Source organism: Rhinolophus ferrumequinum, chromosome 6 (assembly GCF_004115265.2).
Source record: "Rhinolophus ferrumequinum isolate MPI-CBG mRhiFer1 chromosome 6, mRhiFer1_v1.p, whole genome shotgun sequence".
NCBI classification, from domain to species: Eukaryota; Metazoa; Chordata; class Mammalia; order Chiroptera; family Rhinolophidae; genus Rhinolophus; species Rhinolophus ferrumequinum.
The window spans coordinates 19,651,396-19,676,079 of NC_046289.1; the positions used below are offsets into that span (position 1 = coordinate 19,651,396).

Genomic DNA, 24,684 nt, shown 5'->3' on the forward strand with positions numbered 1-24,684 from the left:
CTCTGCTGTGGGGGCCATCTGAGCACTGCAGGATGTTTAGCAGGATCTTTGGCCTCTACCACTAGGAGACAATAGCATCTCTCAAGTCGTGACAATCAAAAATGCCTCCGGGATTGACAAATGTCTCTTTGGGGACAAAGCTGCACTCAGTTTAGAACCACTGGGTTAAAGGTAAAGAAACTACATTGCAGAGAGTTTAAGGCACTTGTTCAATGTCATGAAGACACTGAATAACCGAGCCAGGGCTACAGCCCATGTCTCTGACATCCAGTTCTCCCCTCCTGCCCTGGTCCACAATACAGCTTAGGAGACACTCCATACTGTGATTCTTTTAGTGTTTCTGCTGAACCATGAATATCATTATTATAGATAATATTGTATTACCATTAATATACGTAAACAGCAAGAGGTAACATGCATGGAAGTACTTATTTATTTCTAAAGTATTGTGAAATTTTCACATAAGCACATGCGAGAGAGAGAGAGAGAGAGAGAGAGAGAGAGAGAGAGAGAGAGAGAGAGAGAGAGAGAGAGAGAGAGAGATTGAGAGAGGATGAGAATCCATTTTGAGATAGACCTTTGGGGGAAATTGCAAAACACATTAAAAACCCAGAGCGAGGTAAGCAGGAAACTAGAAGGTGGATCTACCACTGATTTCAAGTCTGCGACTGCAGAACTGATCTTAAATGGTAGTTTAAGTATTTAATGCAATCTGGCTCCTGTTGGCATCTTTCCCAAATACTCTAATAGCTGTTGCAAAGGAATTTTGCCAGCAGCCATATTATCAGTTTAGGTAGTTTCTAGTGAAGACCAGGTACCAACAATTAAAATTCATCCTTCATGTTTCTGAGAATGGCGGAGCTGTGCTTAACTGAAATAGCTGCATCCTCCAGCTACATTAAAAGCAGCTGGAAAAACCCTCATGTTTAATAAGATAAAAAGAAAATCCACAAAAACCCAGACGTACGTCTAGGCCCACAGAAACCTGGTATCTAAGGGATCTGTAGTTATAGCCTCAGTTCTCAGGATCACATGAGCTCCCCAGAAGCATGGATGAAATGCAGAGGACAATCCGCACACCTTAATCTAACCAGAGGAAGAGCTTTCCCACCTCGTATGTATGAAACACCATAGCCTGACCCAGTTCTGCATTCACATCTTGTACGTGACCAGATCTCACGGGAAACTCACGAGCTCCTGACACGATTATGTACAAGAGAAGACAGCCGTGGAAATGGGTCTGCAGTTCTACTACACTTCAGAGAAAGCATTAAGTTTCTTATCCCTTTGAACAGAATGACATGGCTGGTGACAAAGCAAGCATTTTTCTTAAAATGCTCCCAACACCCCCAATTTCCTATTGAATCTAAACTTCTCCCTCATTTTTCTTTTCCTCACAATTCTCTGGTGGTCTCTCTCTCTCAAAGAGGACTGTCGACCCTTAAAGACTTCATAGCAACACTTCCCTGAAATGAAATGAAACCTCCTAGGAGTTTATCCGTCAATTTAATATTTGTGTCATCTAAAAAAAAGTGAGCTTATTCAGCCTCCTTCCCACTTCATCAATCAGTGTGAAAGAAATAAGAGAAAGGACTAAAAACAGGTGGCTTACAGCTATTACCAATGCCTTCCACCAAATAACACGGAAAGTTCACTAAGTTGCCTAAATAGTTAGCTGAGCAAGTCTCCTTTTACAGAGTAGATGAGTTAGGAGGTAGGCACAGAACACGGTGGTTTAGTCCATTACAACCAAATGAAGAGATTATTTGCCTGTATCTACATTTATCCCAATTCTGGTAAATACAGAGTTTCGGTATAAAATGGACAAATAGATGGGTTCTCCTCCATTGCAATATGAGTGGATCTGTGCCATTAAAACAAAACTTCCTTTTCCTAGTTCTGGTATCAGGCAGGGGTCTGGGAAGACTCCCGGGCCTGTGGGCTCTCTCTAACTCCCAGGTTTTTGTATAAAAGTCAACGCCCTCCTTCCGAGTCTCCTTTTCCAGTTGACTACTAGAAGAAGAAAAACAGTCACATACCAAGCTAGTCTCTCTTATCCCCTTCTATCACACAAGAGCCATACATTTTGAGGTTTACTAAGTATAATTCCAGAAATAAAGGTGCCTCCATTCTAAAATTGAAAGAAAAAAGCATTTCGTTCATTTCGTTTGTTATATAGAGCCACGGAGCTGGACTCCCAAGCCTGCTTCTTGAGTCTAAATCTGAACTGCTTGGTCAGATAAAGGATTTTACGTAAGTACAAAGCATATCCGCCCCCCACCACCCTGCCACCCCAGGAAATAGAACAAACTACTTCTAGATTCTAAACTTATTTTTGCAAGCTTATTAAAAAGTCTCACAAAGTTCAACTAAAGTCCTATAGTCATAAATGTTCCCTAGAACTTCATTCAGTTTAGAATGATTACCCTTCCCTGGACAAGTCATACCAGAGGCAAATCGACAATCATTTGTGTGGTAACAATGGCCTTCTCCACCCTTCCATGCCAGGCCATTGTGAAGGAGTGGCCGTGATGCTTAACGCATTCTTATCAGCGTGAATATACCTCGTCACTAGTCTTTCAAACGCTCCAAGTGTGTTGCAGACAGATAAACAAGCCCTGCTTGGAGGAAGTGCCTGCATTTGAAGCCGCCCAGCATATCTTCTTCATTCGGAGTGCAGTGCGGTGCATGAAGCAATGCATTATAATGAAGTACAGTAAGTGGTATTATGGGTATGCAGGCACCTTCAGTTAAAAAAAAAAAAAGTCATTGGATTCTGTGGCCACGGTAGGCTGGGTGTGTAGATGATATTGTCATCACAACTCAGCTCTATTTCACTGAAAAAGATGCTTACTAGCAATCTCTCTTAATGAAGAAAAACTTCAGAGAAGTCTATTATCTCATAGAACTATATATATTTCAATATTTATGTACATATATTCAAACAAACAAACAAGTGTTTTCATTCAGGAACTAGAACTCAGCGTTTGTAGTAGCACATATATTGATCATTTTGTGGGCAATAAAATAATTCATTTATAACTGATTCAGGCTACCAGCACTGACCTTGATGGTTACTGACCCCAGACTCCATAAAACGTGTCGCTTAACAAATCTAAATGGTAATCAGCACTAATCTTATAAAGGGCAACGGGCAGGAGAAGTGATGGATTTCTTATAAGCAGAATGTGAGCCATACATGGGCAACGAGAGGTATAAAGAAAAACTGCTGTTTCCCAATTGATGAAAAGAACATTTAAGTTCCAACCCAGTATTGGGATGCTGTTAGCAATACAAAATGTGACTTAAAAAACTCTTGTGGTCGGAACAAGCATTCTGGAATAGACTTCCTATGATTTCCTTCTTGGAAACAGTGTATTTCTTTATGATAATAATACTTATTATTAATAATTACTATTATCACTAATAATTATAATAAATATATGTAATAAATATAAAATATTATTATTATATTGTTTTAGTGCAAAGCATTTTTCTCTTATTCCAACTATAGAAGTACAAGTGAATTTTTATTGTGGGGCTAGTAGTAATAAGTCAGACACACATAAACCATTTCCTTCCAAATCATTAATCACACTGGGAAGTGATCAGCACCTTTAAAATGGCATATTCAATTACTGAACTGATATTGATAGCAATGGTGAAGGTGATGGCGGTGAGAAAAGGAATGCGTTTTCTCTGAAATGTAGACTTGTGTAAATTAGAAGTAGATCGATACTTGATTTCCACTTCCTCACTATCATCACCAGTATGAAATCTTATCTCCAGCACAATCCTTTGAAGCAATATCTGTTTCTTTAAAAAATTGGTATGACTAATTATTTATCAGGCTCTGTAGGATGTAAGAATGCCTAGAATTTGCATGCTGTCTTACATCTGTCATGCCCAAGTTGTACGCGCTCGAAGAAATAATGCACAATCACATGCCGAACTGTAAAGTGTCATCTCCGACACTCAGAACCAGGAAATGGCTTTGGTGACTGTTCTAGTCTAAAACATATATCCCTGTCACCTTCTCCTTTATTGGTAGGAATCGGTGTACAAGAATTCAAACTCACTGTTTTTTTTTTTTAAATCAACTTTCCTCCAGAATATATCATTTTACTAACGTTATGTTCTTTACAAAGCCCACTCACTCCCCACCAAGGGGCAGTGCAGGGTCACTAAATTCACTCTCGTATCTGCTCACCCAAAAGTGCAAACAGACACCAAAACCTATCTGGGTGAAAGATCTTTCTTTTCTAGCTTGGACAAAATCCTGTGAGATAATTGCTTCTCCCACATGACACCCTCTCAGAGATGGCTGATTTTCCCTAATGTCTAAAGTCTCTTGCAAGCTCAAATGCTTTTTTTTTCTTCTTTGCCTAGTTAACTTCCACTTATCCCACACGTAACTCAACTCAAATATCATTTTCTCAGAGAAAGTTTCCCTGCCTCCACAATGCATGCTCACCCCTCCACCCCTATCTTGTCACATGACATATTGTTTCATAGCTCCCATCCAAGTTCGTCACATGTATTTAGAGATCACTTGATTATTAATGACAGCCTCCCCAGCTGGACTCACCAGGAGCCGTCTCTGTGCTCATTCTCGCATCCCTGTGCCTCTGCTAGGACTCAGAATATCGGAAGTGCTCAGTAAGCAGTTGTGAAGTGAAAAGTGTTAAGGAAAAGCATTCAGTTGGTCAGAGATGACCTTCGTTTATTAGGGCTCTCTAAGTAACAAATACAAAAGAAGCCTCAATTTCTTCCTTGATAGTGTTCCAATTAATTCTAAGAGAGGGCATCTTGCTTGTGTGCTGAAGCACAGGCTTTGTCTTTCTGCTTCCTCACCAATCCACCCAGCAGGACTTGAAGAAATTTACTCACTCTCCCTGATCTGTGACCGGCACAAGTATGGAAGTAAAACAAAATAACCTCTCAGGAAAATGCTTCAAAAAATTGCTGAGCTGGGCAACTAAATGGAGTGTGTGATCCTGAATTGGCTCATGGACTAGAAGAAATAATTCTAAAGCCCATTATGCAAACATTGGTAAAAACTGAATATGTATTGGAGGTGAGATTTTATATCAAGGTTACATTTCTTGATTTTGATAACTATACTCTTGATTTATCCTTGTTCTTAGGAAATACACACTGAATTATTTAGGGTAAAGAGAATGATATCTGCAATTTACTCTCAAATGTTTCAGGAGGCAATCTATCATCTATCTATCTATTTATCTATCTCTCTATCTATCATCTATCTATCTAGATGCTTATATGATTTTTTTGTACACACACTCCCAAATGGCTCAGATATATGTTTGTATATATATGCGTATACATATATAAATATTTTATACACACACTCACATATAGAGAGGATAAGCAAATATGGCAAATGTTAGTAGTAGGTGTACCTGAGTAAAAGGCAGAAGGGAGCCCTAAGTACTATTCTTGAAACTTTTCTGTAACTTTGAAATTATTTGAAAATCCAAAGTGAAAAAAACATCTCTGAGGGAGTATGTCTGTCTGCATAATTTTGTGTACATATGATGCATAAATGCAATCATAGTAATACACACATATGCAGGCTCTGTGGTCAGATTTCCAGTGTGAAAAGTGCTAGAGGATCTATAACTCCCACATGGAGTTATTTTTACATCCAAAACATCCATGAAAATTACTGAATGATGCTTTAGTGCAAGTGTATAAAGACAATAATATATATATTTACCTATCTGGGTTGTCAGTATTTGTGGTCATGTTTGCCAGGATCAGCATGATAAGGGGAAAAAAGTCAGTCTCAGACTATCTTGTATAACCTCAAAACTATTCATCAGGTAGGTCAGTTTGGGGTAAAATAGCAAAGGGATGCATTTGTAGATGTGTCGAGTTCTAGAAAAGAGAGGTTTCTTTAATTTATTTAAGGAAAAACTGACAGGGAAGGATTTTTCAAAATTCTCAGTTCCATCTATCAAGTAAGCATTGTGCCCCACGGCGTGGGGGGTGAGAAGAGGGAGGAACTGAAGATTATTCTTTGTACATCATTTTAAAATGGACCTTTCTCCGATGTGTAAGATCTACTAGGTCCAGCATGGTGACTAACAGTCCTTCAGGCACTATTCCTGACAGTTTCTTAAATGAAAGTAGAACCATAATGAAGAAAGTAGAGGAAAAAGCCAACATGAATAGCAACTGATAGGACAGACACCTGCTTATCAAATTCAATGATAACAAATCAGCATTTGTGCAATGCCTGACCCAGAGAGAGTCCACAAGTAATCTGAAAATTGGAACTACTATAAAAAATATAATAAAGAATTATTTCACCAATAGGTGTGATAAAGAAAGCTGTGTAATGGCATTTGGCAGTGGCTCCAGAACGAAATAATTCAGTAAACAAATGAAGTCATGACAAGGAGAAAGAGGTCATAAAGGAGAATCTGAATATGGCATATGAAAAGTGAAATCAGATTTTTTACTGGCTAGAAATAGAAATGTCTGTGCTGTAGTAGTACTGTCTGACTTTTTTCAAAACAGTTCAGAAGATCAGTGATAACTTAAATAAATTATGAACTTCCCATTTCGATATCATGGGCTACACAGAAATCTTATCAAATAGAAACATTCTTCGAAACATAAGACAAATTTAAAGAAATCCATTATATGTAAATTGAAAAATTATTTCTGTGTGATAGTTACAATTTTAACAATTTGATGGGCATTTTCTGACACATTCATATACTAATAAAATCAAAAGAATGAAAGAAATTGCCCCAGAAAACAAAACAGAAATCGAAAAGCCTAACTTAGCAAGCGCTCCCATCTCTTCAATGTAAGTGGGGATATAAATACTAATGCTGATATGTAAAAATAGCTGCTTTTATCTTTAAACAACCCTGTTGTTTGAATAGACATGCTCCAGGCATCACATTTGGACCATTTGTTTTACCAGCTGTTTCTAAAAATATGCTCATCATGGAGACCTTTTCGGTATATCTCCAGAATTGCTTTTGTTGAAAGATTTTCTCCCCTTGCACAAGGGAAAGGGTAGAGATATGGAAAACAACATCTGCTGAAAGATCTCACAGCTTCAGGGAAGGACCACAGTCCTAAGCTTCACGTGAAAAAAAAAAAAAGAACTACCAACAAATCCTGATAAGCTAAATGACTGAAGAGACTGCTGCATTCTTTTGGATTAAAAGTAATCAAATGTTTTAATTCATTAATACAATCTCTGTAGCGGCAGTGACAGATGTTCCCTACATGGAAGAGAGTCTCAATTAATCGACAGTTGGCTTAATTTTCTGGACATCCTATCAAGGGAGAGAGGGAAGAAGGAGAGGGAGGTAGAGAGAGAGGAATGCAAAGTTTTTAATTACTCATTGGCAACTGCATGCTTTCATTTATTGATTATATCTAACAAGCAGATGTACAGATGAGGGCTGGTTAGGCTGTGAGAATGTACACAGCACCTAGAGGCTGGCGGAAAGCATCGATCATATCCCCAAGTGTCTGTTGAAGGCCACTTCACATCCCATCTGTGTCCCTGGTTTCCAAGTATAGATTTTAAACTTTCTGGTAATGGGTCATTTGCAGGCTACCTCCTGCCTGCTGCTGCTATATGACCACCTGGTGTGTCCATGGACCATTTGTCAGTGGATGAACAGGACTGACCTCAGGGAACTGGTGCATATTCTAATATACGGAGTCCTACATATCATCATCTTCATCTTTGAATTCTTCCAGCAGCTTTCCTAGCAGGACCTTACATTAGGGACTTAATTCAAACTCATGAGAAAGGCAGGATTCACTAGTTTTTCAAATTACCGGTATGGCTGAGTTCCTATATCTAAATATTCACAAAATTTCTCTTCTTGGCCTCCTAATATAGTCTTTTTTCCCCAATGTAGTCTTTAACATTAATAAAAAATTTAAAAATACATATATATATATATATATATACATATATATATATATATATATATATGTATATATATATATATATATGCTTTCCTCCCAATTAGAAATATGATACATACTCAACATAGACATTTTGGAGTATGAATGACAAAATAAAACTCACCCACTGGCCACCACTTACAAATGACCACTGCTACGTCTGTTACTCATAATATAATCATTACACCTTAGTTAGGACACCAAACCTCTGATTTCCAATAGACACTGAATAAACTTGGCATGACTTCTTATTAGGCTAAATTAAGTGTAATATTTTCAATATTTACATAATAAATTTCATGAAGCAAGAGGTTATTGGTATAGATTGCCCAAGAGACAGAAAAGGTGGGAGGAAATGAGAACTATAGATGCAAATTTGGTAACTGCCTTTAGTATAGATCACATCCTTTCTTTTGGCTGGGGTAAGGTTTTTATACCTCTTTACACAAAAATGGACTGTGTTCAAATGTAGGCAAATTCACTCTCTAGAATAGTTTTTTCTACTTTTCAATAAGGCTTAAGAAGAGAAGAAATTCTAGACTTAGATTTGAGTTCTTAGAAATTTCTATTTTTGTTTAGTTTATGTATATTTATAAACTGATGTGGGCCTTCTAATTACATTTATTCTAGATTTAAAAAAAAAAAATATCTCCCATTCTGTTTTTTTGCCTTTAATCTATCCTTTTGTAATGAGATTTCAAAAAGTTTCTTAATACTTAATTAATATCTAAGTGACCTATGCTTAGGATAATAACTTCCTGGGACCTCAATGAAACAAATGGCTTGATCTTAAGATCATCTGGTTCATAATAAAATTTTACACTTAGAAAGATCTCCAGTCTTCAAAATCTACTCAACCGAGTGTGGCAACATAGATAACACTCGACATCTCCTGTTTTCTGGTTTTTGTATGTTGATTTATTTGTTTCCACACACGAGTAAAACGTCAAAGAAAAATCTGCAATGAAGGGATAACATACAGTTGCCAACTTTTATTTTGCTAATTAAAGATGCTACAAACAGTGACAAAACACTGTTTTTGTAAAAGACATTGAATTTAACCACTAAAAACAACAGAAGATATAAGTTCAGAATATAGGGCAGTCTGTAAATTTAACTTTGTGAAAATTCACTATATTACTCTTACTTACTTCATTTCACCATGGATCCATGAAAGTTTCGGCATAGCTCGACACTTTTTGTATTTGAGCTTGGGAACCACTGCTCTAGTTTGCCGAATGTTCTGTCCTCAGTGTGGGAAGGTGCTATCACTGACAATCGCTAGAGCTTACACTGGTTGAGTCTGTCCCAAAGGCACTTCCAGCCCCACCTAACTGCTTCACCATTTGTCCATAATATCTTAGTTGTTTCCCCTAGTGACCTATAGACTAGAGTTATAGATGTGACCCTTAAATGGGTCAATGATATTCTTGTGTGGCAGCAATGACCAGTCGAAAGTAGATAGCGAATTTTTCACACATCTTCTGATTTCTCTGTTGGATACTATCTCAACTTAGGATAAAAACCTTTCAATTTTTTTTTTTTTAACTTGATACACCATATCAGTAACATGGTATGAATTATGGATTTAGAACATTTGGAATTTAATTTCAACTCTAATAGAAACTAGTTCAGCGACCTTGAGCAAATCAATTTACCTATATAGGCTTTAGTTTTGTCACCTAAAACTAAAGTATTAATTGCAATGAACTCTAAAGTTCTGCAAGCTTACAGTCTTGGAGTTCTGTAAAGTTTAAAATAATAGTAAAAGAAAAAAAAAAAAGAGAGAGATGCAAAAGGCCTTTAAATTTACAGGAGTCTGGAAGAGGAATTGCTATGTTCAATTCTATACTCAATATCACCAAATGTTTTCTTAGCAGGAAATTTTACTGAGAGCACATTCTACAAACAAAAGGAATTTTAAAAAACAGAATTAAAAACACTGTGAGTCTCACTGTTGTACCTCATTTGACGTTCACAGGGTCTATTTTTATTTCACTGTTTTTAAAATATTTATTTTAAATGCTGTTAAATGAGGGCATGTTCTTCCGAGGTCATCAGCGTTCTTGTTGCTCACTGTCAACCCTGATCTGCTTCATGCATTCGTGTCACCCAGCCTGCCCCTGGGAACCGAGTTTGCCCCTTTCCTTTATAGGATAAGCTAGCAATGACTAAGTGGAAAGAAATAAAGAAATAAACAAGCCAACACACAAATAAATAAGTAAACAAACTCATCGACCATACACTAAAAGACCAGGCTACAGCAAGCATAAGGAGAGAAAAGGAGGTTGTGACGCTATCAAGTCATCAATAGTACTTACTTTACCCTCGTTTCACTCTTATTTTCTACAATCCTTCTGATCTCAGTGACTTATTAAAACACAAATTCCAGATTACATTGTTTTAAAAGCCAACCCTTGCACCTCCTCCCCCAAAGATCCTCCTCCTTGCTTAGTCTCTCTTGCCTCCTTGTATCAGCTCTGCGTTTTCTTTTTCTCTTTCTTTTTTTTTTTTGCTTCCTTTTTGAGCCAGTTAGGAGCCTTACAACTCCAGACACAATACCACACCAGGGGCCCTTGCTAATGGAGAAATCTCATGATGTTATTACTTCGCCTCCTGGCTCCCCAAAGGTAATCTTATGCTCCTTCTGGGGTTGGGCTTCATTAGGATCTGGCTTCCTAGTTTACCTGATGTTCCTGTGTGAGTCTTTTGTATTTTTTCCCACCTTTTTCTAATGTTACAGATGCCAAAGGGACTAAGCACTAATTTATTAAATGAACTCCTAAAGTAACAAATGCCATTTTTGCAGTAACACTAAATGTGGCTTTGAACCTGCGTTTTCATAGCCTGCTCCTGTCTAATCTGCTGCCAGGTGGTAGAACACATTATTCCCCTCAGGTCATAGGAGGCTCCTTCCTGCACCCCACTGTATAATCCGGATATAAATAAATGCTTTTGCCCACAATGCAGGAAAGGGACCTATATATTGTATCCCTTCAATTTTGTCCTCCCCATTCATTGTCTGTGTCACCAAGAATGTGTTTCTCACTTTCCCCACAAAATTCATAAAGCTACAAATCAAAAAGTGCAGGGAAAGAAGAGGTTCTCAGCAGGCTGCAAATATCTTCTCTCAGTCATTTAGACGTTTGTCAGCTCAGTAACCCACAGCCGAGGCTTGGGGAAGAATTACTGGGATGGGACAGAGTATGTGAGCCAGAGTCGGGGGAAGCTAAGGCCAAAGGAGACTGACAGCTGGGAGAATGCAGCCCGCACCCCAGCTGAGGCAGGCGCTGCAAAGGACAGATCTGCAAGAGGAAGGCAAAAAAAACATCAAGCTCTCACAAAAAATGCAGGGTACAAGCTGGATGGAGGGGGTCTGGTTTTGTATTTTATTTTTCATCATGTTCATATCTGAGATAATGACATACTGAAAACAGTAGTGAGAACGAAGCTTTTAATGCCCTGTCATAGCCTGTATGCTCTCATGTGCTTAGTGGAGAACTTAACAGATGTTTATTAAGATGGACTATAACCAGGAAAAGATAGATTCATCTATGGACAAAAAGACAACAGATTTCTAACCTAGCAGATTTCTCTACATCAGGGATCAGCAAACTAGGGGTTGTGAGCCAAATCTAGCTTGATGCCCTCTTTTAAAAAATAAAGTTTTATTAAAACACAACCACATTCATTCATTTATGTGTTGTCTTGGCTGCCTTTGTGTTACGAGTTGAGTAGTTATGACAGGAACGGTAAGACTCTCAAAGTCTAAAATATTTGTTCTCTGGTCCTTTACAGAGAAAAAGTTTGCCAGTCTTTGTACTGGGTGACTGATTGGATGAATTTGAACACTTGGCAATATAATATTGCTAGCTTTCATGATCTTTGAGTAAAAAGGGAGTCTCTGTGCTTCAAAACTAAGATGGAAGCGGAACTGGGCAACTGAGGTTTCTCAGCATTGTTAAGTGGACAAAATTTTCCAGTTTAGGTTCTGGCTTCAGGACTGGTCAGGACTAATCTAATTTGTAATGAGACCCTCAGATCCCTGGGCAAGTTATACTTTCCTTGGAAGGATTCTACTAAAAGGCAACATGGCTTTAAACCGATATTCTTTTTCATCGTGAATGTGAGTCCTTAGTAACATCTTTTAAGTTTCTTTTCTGGCACAGAAAGTTCAAGGGCCCCAAAAAGATTTTTCTGTTAGTTTATGTTGTTTTTTTTGTCTGTTTGTTTTGTTTTTTGTTTTGTTTTATAGTTTGAGATACACAATGCAAGAAAATAAGAAAAACAAAAGAGAAGATAAACACGTGGGTATGAATTTAAGAAATGTCAAGAGCACACAGATGTCAGAAAGAGGCTAAGAAATCCATCCTGTCACTTATTTTGTTGCTTTCTATTAGCTATAACGTTTAAAACATTGTGTTCCAAGGAACATAATTATTTCTGAAATAGAAAAAATACAGCCTTTACCATAGCTTTCACTCAGAGCCTCTATTCTTAGAATCCTAATATCAGTTAGAAGTGGCTGTTGTCTGATCATATGTTCTAAACATAACTGCTAATGAGTAATGAGCTAGAAGCCCCCAGTGTACAAATTATTACCTAGGTGACATCAAGAGTGCCTAACCTCACATGAGTGATGGTATTTATCCTAAATATTGGAACCATTCCATCTCACAAAAAAAAGGGCAAGTCATTTCAACCACCAAGGTTTTCCAAGCTTTTGAGATACATAGTAATTAATCCATTTAACAAGTATTTCCTGACCACTTAATATACTCCATATACAAACTTTCTTTTATTGCTATCAAGAAGGCAGATAGCTATTCCATATATATATGGGTTGATGGAGAATAAGCACTACATATAACATAGTGACCTGTGTGTGAGCTCAGGGGACACACAGTTGGCTTGGGTTCAAACCCTGTTTCTTCTACTTCCTTGCCGTGTGACTGGACAATTTATTTAGCTCTTTTGTGTCTAGATTTACTCATCTTTAAAATGAAGATGATGATAATAATAATAGCCCCTCACAGGATTGCTATGCGGATTGAAGAAGTTAAAAATGTAAAGTACTTAGCACAATACCTGACTATAGTAAGTGCTCAATAAATATTTACTTAATGAAGGAACAAAGATGTGGCGTGGCAAACCGAAGGTGAAGGCCTAGAAATCACTTCAAGGGACGTCATTCAATATTATGTGTATTGTTATTGAAAGTTGACTACAGGGTAACTAAACCTGACACTAAATCGAAGTAACATATTGCACTATCAGAAACCCAACCAGAGAATCTATCTTGTCAAATTAGAAGAGCTAATACGATCCAGTACGTTCTTTTTAATTCCTAGATCTCTTAAACTCTTTCACAAAGAAATGAAGTATCTCAGAGAAGAATGATTTTTTTTTTAAGCTGCAGTCATTTTCTGCAATACAATGGTTCTCATGCTGTTTTAAGTGTTAATGTACTAGTTTACTTTGTGAGAAAATGTCGAAGTGAAGGGCATTGATATATTATTTCGCTGTGCAGTTGGTTAATTAACATACATCAAATACTGTAACTAAATAAAGTTCATTATATTTTAAAAGTTACAGAAACATAACAACTGAGTAATGGAATCATGCTGGAGATTATAATTACGTGCTAAGAAATGCATCTATGAGAGTTTTTCCAAAGCTCAAACAACAGAATTTGCAAACCTAAGAATTATACTGTTCATCTTCAGGGGTACTAAGGGAGGAGTATTTGCAGTTCTATTCTGAAGAGACAAAATCAGTCAAAGCTCCACAAATGAGCACATAATAGTCCCCAAATTTAGTGCTGTAAGTGTTTGAGCTTGATCCTCTGTGTACACTGCAATAGAAATAAAATGTATCCATTTTCAAACAAGTTGGGATTTAAATCTTAACTCTATGCCCAAATACCTGACCTTGGAAAAGCAAAATGTTTGAGTCCCCATTTTCTCAATTGTAACATGGCCACAATAGTTTCCCCCCTATAACTACTTAAAATGAGATTTAAATAAATACATGTTTGAATGCACCCAGCATGGTACCTGGGCCAATTCTATGCTAAAGCCAGTTTATGACAGCTGATTGCTACATTTTCAGGAATTTTTGCGAGTCAGTTGCTAAACACGGCCATTATCAAAAATTAAAATAGATAAAATTACAATCAAATGCAGTATATTAAAAACAAAGGTAATAAAAACGTAAAATTCATTACGTTCTAATTATTTTACTTCATTTTACTATGATCTATGCTCTTGACATTATTGATGTCTGTAGTGTCTGTGGAGTGAAAATACTGTTAGGTTGGTGCAAAAGTAATTGCGGTTTAAAAGGTTTAAAAAGTTGCAAAAACTGCAATTCCCTTTGCACCAACCTAATACATAATCATGTGGTAATGAGCATTACTTCCCAAGTCTGAATTTAGTGTTGTCATTTTTGTGACTTAAAATCATTCAAGGTGGGAATGTTTCACACTACCGAATTGGCTAAGACGACAATTTTGGGCTGTGCGTGTGCTGGGTCTATTATTATTATTCTTATATATTAGTTTCAGGTGTACAAAACAACATAATGATTAGACGTCTATGTCCCTCATAAAGTCGTAACCCCCACAAGTCTACTACTCCTCTGATATCATATAAAGCTGTTACAGTACCACTGACTATATGGTTAACATTTACCTGCAAGTTGCTTTACCTGGCTCATCAGAAAAACCACTCCCTCTTGCTGTATCCACCTCCTCTCTCTCCTTCCTTCTCTCTCTCCTTGCCTTCCTTCATTAGAAAGCTCTCCTTAGTCCACGGAGCCTATTAATTTCTTCTAGCTTTTCTCTCCCCGCTTACCCTGAAGAGCAGCAAAGAGCTACCCTGATGTGACAGAAACATTACATCATAAAACCACCTGCCTTGAAATGCTGTTTCTTCTCCAGATTAAAAAAAAAACATGAACTTTTTTTAGTTTAAGACCTATTTTAAAAATCTTTAATCTAGTATCCCATTGTATACCTATTTTATATTCTCATGCTCAGCCTTTTTGAATAAAGAGGTGGAGTTGTTTGATACTGTTAGTATCAAACAAACTAAATTATTCCAAGTTAGGCAGCAAATTTCCTGGATAATAACAGGTATAATCCAGCATCTGAATATTTAACTGGGTGCTTTCTTCCACTTCTGTCTCAAGACTTTCAGACTTAATCCCAGAACTAAAGCTATTGTATATGTCATGTTCTTTGGAAAGAAAAGGGAAGGAATGTATGTCCAAGTGGAAGTGTTGGCTCTCTAATGCTTCCATGAATTAAAAAATAAAACATATACCATTTGATTCAGAAAGATCAAAAGATAATCTTACCTCGAAATATGCATTAGTTAGAACCAGTGAGCTACGAAGTTAAAATGCTTTTTTCTTCCCCTTCAGATGCCTTGCCAAACATATTTATATTTTAGGTTAAAATACATAAACATTAATACATTTTAGAATAAAACACATTCAGATTTCCACAAGTTTCTTACCAATTCAGGAAAAGGCACTGCTGTATATAGCTGAAATGGAGATGCTCCCTCACTAGCATTTTCTGAAAAACATTTTATGTTGATCTGTTCCTGAAGAAAAGGTTTAACCAGAAGATTGATAATCTATGGAAAACTCTGAAAATTAGCTCTTATATGAAATCCCTTTAACAGTAAGCCCATTTACTCATGCCAAAGGAATCAACAAGGGTTTCTCATTGTTGTTGATTGTGTAGTTTTTTTGGCTACAATCATAAGTAGTTTCCCACTGTAGGTTTTGCCTCCTTAGCCAGGTAAAAAGTGCAATTTATGACTTCCAGATGCAAACCACAGTTATCAGGCTTAAAATTTGACTCAAACTTTGCTTTGCTTCTTTGTGAAGTTCCCTAGGGATAAGGCTAAAAGTAGAAACAATAGGGGAGTGAGAAATAAAGGGAGAGTATTTCAAATCACATATTACAAACAGAGAACAGAATCACAGAACGATACCACGACAGTGAACTCCAAGACAAGATGGCAAGACAGATATGCCAGACCAGAGACACATGCTTGACTGCCGTGCCAAGGAAAGCAAACACAAGAACAAAACCATACACAGATGCTGCGAGAGCAGCTCTTGGGGCTACTGTGACCCAATGGAAATAATAATAGAAACGAGAACTCATGAAATTATAACTACAAAAGAAAGTTACCCCCACAACTCATAGAGTGGACTTGTTGGGTTAGCCTGGATGTGTCATTTGGATGAAACAAGATGGCATCATTACAGCCCATGCATTGGTGATGGAGGCCATGGTTAGTTGATTAGCTGCAAAACTATCACTGCATGCTACACAATGATCCTGGGCTTGTCAGGAAATAAAAGATACAACAAATATTCTGTATCTGCAATAAAATTCTTTTTATGCCATCTGAAATTTGTGGAGGGGATGTGTTTCTTTGTTGTTTCTTCATGTTTTTCATTATTTATTTATTTATTTTCTGGCTCATTTGTCCTCCTTTCACTCGTTATAAAGGGGAGAGTAGAGGCAAGAGGACTGTGCAGATATTTGGGAAAAAAATAAAAAGGGCAAAGAAGGGAAATTAAAAGGAAAAAATATAGAGAGAGGAGGAAGAAGAGGAAAACACAGCATTTCATTCTTTTGTACACAACTTTCTTGAATTCTGTTGGTATTTGTTTTATTTTGTGCATAAATACTGGAGGGATACGCTGAAAGGGGAGACATTTGAGATTAGGATGGCAAGAAAAGATTTTGTTGCCTTGTTTAATTTGTATATCTATATCTCTCTCAGTACTTAAAAATAATGATTATAATTACTCATAGAAAGTATAGCAATGAATTAAACATAGCCATAATGACCAAAATACTAAATATGAATCAAAACGAAATAAGTAAATTGAACCACCAAAAATTCATGCGGCACAAGATGAGGTGAAATGACAGAAAATGTTCTTCAAATATATACAAGGCATATATCTATTTATACATATATACACAGGAATGTGCATATATGGATAGATATATCTGTATAATTTTTTCTCTCCACCCCTCTCAAGGAAAACTGAATTATGGAATCATCATTGTAATTATGACAAAGAAGAAAACAAAACCGAAAGAAAAAGGAACATGCTTTATTCACCAAGTTAAAACAGTATCATGCATGTTTATGTTGGCTGATGTGAGAATGATGGTATGAATTTCTGTGTAAAACACATGACTGATGGTAGGGGCTGTTGTTAATCTCTGTGTACATTACCCTAATATCATTTATACTGTGTCTACATATATATGGAGAAATAGGCAACACATATTTAGTATACGCACATATATAAATATATACATATATATATACACACAGTACATAACGTGGAGCATATGGGAGAAAAAAATACAGAAGAATAAAAGAAAACCCATAAAAAACTTCTCTTTAAAACCCAATCCCTCTTTATTCGTTAAGTTTTTTTTTTTTTTAGGGGGGTCTTGCTTAATGAAGCTCACTATTTATCAACCACTTGCACTGGCATTTGAAATCAGGAAGTTCTTATGAGTTTGGCTTGAAATTCTCCCTTCAACAGGCTCATCCGTAACCTACGGCCTAAGAAACCCTGGCCTTAGGCCATACTGTATAAATGGAATTCAAGGAAAAGTTTATGACTGAACTGTACTAATTTTTCAATTGTAATGAATCAGAAATTCTGTGTCCCCAACCTAAGATGCAGAAGAATGCTCTTTGGGGTTACTTGGTTCTGTCACGGGCTAGCACCATCTCCTGTGATTTTTCTTGCCCATCTTTGGATGGGCTATGTTATTTGCTGAATTAGAGACATTTCCGTAGAGTTCTGATCATGTTCTAGGCATTTCCATTCGTTGTCCACACTGTTTCTCCCCTTCCTATCCCTTCTTTCCTTTTTTTCCTCTCTCTCCTCCTTTTTTATTACCCCCCCTAATAGACAATGAGTTCCTGGAAGGAGTTCTATCCTATTTTGATTCTCCTAGCACATATTCCAGTGCACACACACAGTAATCACTGGAAAAAACAAAGTTTTATAAATAAGTGATTTATTAAACTTTCAAATGAAAGTGTATATATTTATATATTGATCTTATTGATCCCCCCCCGCAACATATCAAAAAATCTTAAGTAATGGAGATGAATAGATTTTTTTTTACATTTTTGTTAGATTTGTTCTTTTTGTTATGAAATCCATGATAATGGTCAGTCCATGAGCCATATACTTCGTGCACACTATGCCTGAGCTAACAATTCCCTGATAGCCAATTAAGACAGTTTCTTATACTTGTATTTCCCTTATTACTCTAATTTTGAAAACATTTTATCATTAGGGATTTAAATGCTCTGATAGCTTCAAAATTAGCTTCGGTTGGGGTAGAATTGGGTTATAAAAAAGTGATACAATTTATTACTGAGTGGGTTAATGAATAAAGAAACTATACCATTAAATGTGGAACATTATGTGCCAATGAATGTATTCTATTAATTTATAGGTTGACAAAGGCAATTCAAAACTGGTAGGATTTAGCCTAGACTTAAATATGTGAATAATTGTTTGCTTTTGTATATATTAGAAATATATTATAACTCAAATGTAAAAATGACTAATGTTCATAGTCAATAATGATTAATTACATAAATGAATTTTATATCTATTTATATTCCTCTTTCCAAAGCTAAAACATTTCTCAGATTATTTCCATTATCCCTTTATTCAAAGTGTTTTTAAATGGACCTGAGCTCTTCAAGGTATAATTCTGGATACTGTGATACTCACATTCCTATGGCATTTTATTTAGGCATTTACTGTTCTACTATACACTGAATAGCCACTTGGCTAGTAACATTTAAACATGATTCTATTTACAAATCACGAGTTTCTATATGGAAAAATCTTTCTAAAATTAAATAAAAATATCTTTGTAATAAAAACGTAAAAGTTGTTAATTCTTCAAGCTTGCGCGAGACACTAAAGATAAAAATGTAAATGTGTTTCTATAAATACATAAGATTATAACTATCATATTTAAGGCCAATGCTCAGCACATTAACTTTTTTTCATCTATGGATTCCGGACAGCAAGACTCTATTTCTTTTTATCCTTCATTAGAAAAGTATTATTGTCTTAACATTGCAGCTGCAGGTCCCACAGTGTTCCAGCAAATAAAAACTCTAATGATTTGATGAACTTGTAAACAATTCAGTGCCAGATTTTCATATTATAAATATTTTACTGAAGCATCTCAAACTGATAAAGATTAAGAATCCAATTCCACCTAGAGAATACAAATAGGGGTAGGCTGTTGGTGTTTTGCCAAATTTAAATTTGACCCACATTAGGTTGAGTATTCTAGTGTAACTAACAATAGCACCAAGTGCAAATGTGAAGACTGTATTTTTGAAGAGTAAAAATACATCTGAGAACCACTCTGGGAATAGTAATTATTTTGTGATCTCAGATTACTGCCATTGGTTTAACCATCTCCCTCAATCCAACCATTAGAGAAGTTGCTTAGCACAGTCCTATTGATGGATGAATGTGTTTCATCTTTATTTCCTTTTACTGTCTGCCCTCTGGTGGAAGTGCTGTCCCTTGGTGTTTGATCAAAGGGCATTTAACAAAAGTGGAGGCAAAAAGCCTGGATAACTTACAACCAGAAAAATGTATCCCTGGATAATGGCTAGATAAATCAATATAGTTAATTATTGCCAGGTCCATTTCTCAAGTGTAAAAGGCATTTTTTAAAATTTTTTCTTCTGCTCTTGACCCCTGGCCCCATGACTTTTGGATCTTGAGACTATAAATACATGTAAAGTTCAGGAAGTTGATAATTTCTAATTATGTAAAAACCTAATCAAAGAATACATTTGTTTTGATGTTATTTCTATTTCCAAAGATGGAGACACTGGGGCTAGGAGCAGAGGGGAGGAAGAGAGAAGAAATGGAAAGTCAATTTCATTAATTTCTCTATGTTGCAGAATTCATTACTACATATCACCTTTGTGATCTAAAGATCTTAATTGTTATTTCGCTTCCATAGTCTCAGGAAGGAATCCTATTTTCTAATAGTTATTTGACTCCTCTCCAGCTTGTCTATTTTTTGTTGTTGTTGTTATTGTTGAATCCAAAGATGTAAGAAAAATGATGAAATAGAGTTTACTGCACAATTTAGTATCAATAGAGTATAATTGGAAAGAAAAAGGTTTATATGTAAAGTTGCATATCTGAAATATTAAGTAGATAGTTACTTCCTTTGTGGGAAACATAATCAAAGTTTATAAATTAGGAAAGTTAAAATCCTGACGCAACTTTAGGTACTTAAATAGTTATTCAAATATTATTCTGAATGCTTTCATTTGATGCAGATTGCTTTATTATGATTTTATATTCTAAATGCTCAAATCTGAGTTTTTAAAGCAAATGCTCAGACAATGTAATTTTACCTGTTACTCAACATAGAAAGATCTAGTTCCCAGGATAGAAAAGATTGGGAAAGTAGAGAAGTACTTTTTGAAGAAACGTGGATTTTGTTAGGGCGATATTTACTTATGTGAAATCATAGATTTTAAATAATTCAACAGGTTTTATTTAGCTGTTTAAGGGAGCTGAAGTTGGAAGTATGAAAAATCTCCAATTTTAATTTAAGATTATGAGGTACTTTGAGAGATATAAATTCAGTCAGCAAATGCTAACTGAGCTTTTACTCTGTGCTTTGTTGTCATGGTTTAAGGTTTGTTTTTTTTTTTTTACTTTTTCATATTTTCCAGTGAAAATATACAGAGAATATTTGAGCTCTATTAGAGTTACAATGTTTCTAGACTATCACGAACCAAACTCCAAAAAATTTTAAGTTGATGCTAAACACGACTAAGCTACACCAAACCAGGTTGATCCTTAGGTGCCAAAGGGGGCTGTTGGTGTGAAAGGCAATTGCTTACATCTGACTCAAACCAGCAGCTTTGAAACTCATGTTAATTTAAAGAAAATTAAATAAGAAAACTGATTTCATTTAAAATTTGACCCCTACATGAAAACAAAAGTTGTTGAATACAGCATATACTAAACTGCTCAAATTGATGAAAAGCAAGAGCTTCTAGTGGGCCTAAATTAATCAGGAAAAAACTTATTGAAGTTAAATGCCTTATAATTGAGACAGCTAGAAAATTACAAACTTGCTAACACAGTGAGAGAAGAGAAGATAATTGTTAAGCAAGATAGAATCAGTCCTGGATAATGAACCAAATTTAGGGTCTCTCCATCAAACATAAGGCCTGGGAAAGAGTAAAAGTTTGGAAACTGAGGCAGCAAATTAGGGTGTTCAAAACTAGAATTTTAATCTCAACATTCACCTAGAATCTCAGGAGTAACAATTGATGTCCAAATTATGTAAATGTCACCATTATCCACTGCTGCTTGGGCAATGGGAGCCTCTGCCTCAGATAGTGCAGGACCCAGGCCTAGAAACAACGGGCTTCATTGTTTCTGATTTTTAACCTGTAATGTTTTGGAAAATGTGGGGGCTATGGAGGTACTTCCTGTGTAATGCTAAAAAGGGCATGATAGCTCTCTGTTGTGTAACCTTCCTCAGTGTTAATCAGTTCCCCGGGGGCAAAACTTTTGCATCATTTGGGATATGTATGCCCTTCCTGTACTAAACATGCCGCTGGCATATTTCCCAGTGTATGGGAATCCCTTACCAGGAATGCATTGTGGAGTAAGTACATTGAGAAAAAAGAAACACTCATCCTTCAAATGTGCTGAGCTGAATAATCCCAGGCAAGGACCATCAATATCAGTCCCTTAGAGCTACACGTTAGCTCCTTCAGGGTGGGCACTCTGTCGCCTGATTTATTTATAGACCCCATCCCATACTCCCTTGCAGAACACAACAGATTGTTTTAAAACTGCTCTAACCCCCCTCTTCCCCATCTGCTCCATGTAATCATGTTACTCAAGAACATGCTGGCATTGAGTTTCTGTCCTCTGCCTTTGAATCAGATGAAACACCTGTGCAGCCACTAAAAAGCAAACGGGCTTAGTTTGTTGCCATTCAAGTTTGGGCCTGTTCATGTTGAACACCAAATGGCAACATGGACCTACGACCCGGGAGCTGTAAAACTTGTGAATCTGAGATCTGGAAAAGCCTTCTGTGTTATTATGGAGGTTGCTATGGATATGACTGGGTGAGAGAGGGGAGGTAGAAGGGAAAGATAGTGGTAATAATGTTCCCGAATGGTCAGCCTCAATTTTTATAAGATGACTTACAGATTTGATAAACATTGTTGTGGCTGCAGACAGATATAGATATCACTGCTATCAAGTCAATAAAACCAGAGGAAGAATAAACAGGGAATCCGAATGAAAGTCGAGGTATCTTAAACTATTGGCCACAAAATCAGTTAATTTAACATATGTCTTGGGGATCATGCCGTACGTATTCGTATTTGAATCCTTAATACCTAGCACAGGCCTAACACACAGCTGACCCTTCAAAGATATTTGTTGAACTGAACTGTGTCGGAGAGGTAATTTAGATAGTAAAGCTCCTTATTCTATCTTCTCGGACAGTTCATTTATGAGAATTATTAGAACAGGGCGGACTCAAATCTAGAGATACATTGTATCCTGCCTGCATGCTAAGAAATATTTATTGAATGAATGACTAGATGAATTAATTAATAAAAACTTGGTGCCCAAGTGCTGGTATAGATTGCACGCATCTACCCTTTATTTTTTCTATTTTATTTAAGTATAGTTGGTATACAATATTAGTTATATTAGGTTCAGCTGTATAATACAGTGATTCAACATTTTAATGCCTTACTGTATGATCACCCCACTAATTCTAGTAATCCTTTGGCACCCTGCAAATTTATCACAATGTCATTGACTATATTCCCCTTCAGTTTTTTCACCCGTCTACCCATTCCCCTCACTCTGTAACCGTCCCTTTGGTCTTTGTTTCTGAGTCTGTTTTTATTTTGTTTTGCTTACTCATTTATTTTGTCATTTTTTTTTTGTTTGTCTGTTTGGGTTTTTTTTAGATTCCACATATAATGAAACCATATGGTATTTGTTTTTCTCTGTCAGACTTATTTCACTTAGCATAATACCCTCTAGAGTTAAAACCTCACTTAGTATATTGAGATAACTACCCAAAAATTAAAAAAAAAAAAAAAAAATTGACTAACCAAGTTAGTTACTTTCCTTTCACACAACTGAGGTCCCAAAGGAACAGATCACACTGAAAAATGAGAAGGCCCTACATATTACTGCTACATCCCGATGTAGTGCTGAGGACAGGAACCCACAGAACTTCCTGGATCCAAAGCCACTTGCAAGACACCAAGCAGTCAGGCTCCCACAAAATTTGAAAAATTGTAAATCATTTTGGGGTAGCAAATGGAGGATTTTTACTTTCGTTATATTAGTTCCTCATGAAGCTTACATTTCTCTAGAATTAGCAAAAAAAAAAAAAAAATTTAATGGCTTGCCTTTTTTTTTAAAGAAAAGGGAAAAAAAGCAACAGAAAGAATCAACTAGAAAATTCTATTTATTTCTCTTAGCTTTTGCAGAAACAAGATCCTGACCCAACTCCAGCTTTTAATTCTATTAAACATACACAGAAATTCGATGATATCTGTTCTCTATTATATATACACACATAAATGTTTAACTTGTAGCAAGTTTCAAAACGGATGACTTGGGAACGTTGATAGGAAATAATCAGGGACTGCAGTTGCTTGCTGGACATTATATCATATATAGCTTACTATAAAGAAAGACCATAAAAACATCAAAATGTATCTGGGTGCAAATGGGGAACACACTGAAGCTTCTAATTGCCAAAGTCCTTGCAACTTCAGCACAGCATAGATACATTTTGAAGCATCTCAGCCGTTGACATGGCATGGTTCAGTACTAATTTTGTGTTTACCCTGCTATATTGCTGCACAAATTCTCTAAACACACAATGAACAAAATTAGTATAAATATAATACCATGTTAACTGCTGTTGAAATCCCATGGAAAACGTCTTTTTTTTGGTGTAGTTGCTGTTTGGTTTGGGTTTTGAATTTTGTTTTGTTCGCACTTAGGCTCAGAACAACTCATGAGGTTTAAATGGCTTTTATGGCTCTTCTTTGGGTTCATGCTTTTTGATGTCATTGCAATATAGGCCTCTTCATGGCCCCATCCCGTTTCAGTTTCATAGCTGCCACTGGCTGCTATACATTTGTAAATCATTTTGGGGTAGCAAATGGATCTGCTACCGGTGGTGGCTCATCTGATTGTCTGATTCCTCAAATTTAGGTCGGATATCATGGATTTTTCTTTAGCTATCAAGGATCTGACTTTAAATTTCCTTGGGATCTTGTTACTCCTTCCATGGGATTTGATGCTTTCGATTATATATTAATGTTTATATATGTATGCTTATACATATATAGATACACACATTAACACACTATAATATAATATATAAAACACATGTATATTCACATATATGTATGTATTGTTTTTTGCAAATGAAAAAATAAAGCAAGCAAAACAAGACTGACCTAACCTACCTGTACTCGGCTCACATTCAACAAAGTCTTCATCATCGCTTGAACATTCAGCAGATGATACAAGGTCATCTGATGTTGGCTGTGCATGTGAAAGAAAAAATAACGGGGTAGGAGG

General features: G+C 36.3%; 1 protein-coding gene across 7 annotated transcripts in view; it reads right to left on the minus strand.

Moving 5' to 3' along the window:
- The window catches only part of NRXN3 (neurexin 3), a 1,454,076-nt gene that overhangs the window by 23,814 nt on the left and 1,405,578 nt on the right, over positions 1-24,684 (minus strand). For 4 of the 7 annotated variants that reach the window (XM_033107567.1, XM_033107569.1, XM_033107572.1 and 1 more), the window contains one exon: positions 24,570-24,648. In XM_033107567.1, the coding sequence (XP_032963458.1) occupies positions 24,570-24,648 (79 nt within the window). Of the gene's footprint in view, positions 1-24,560; positions 24,649-24,684 lie in introns of all 7 variants that reach the window. The other 3 variants (XM_033107568.1, XM_033107566.1, XM_033107571.1) reach the window with 1 other exon arrangement.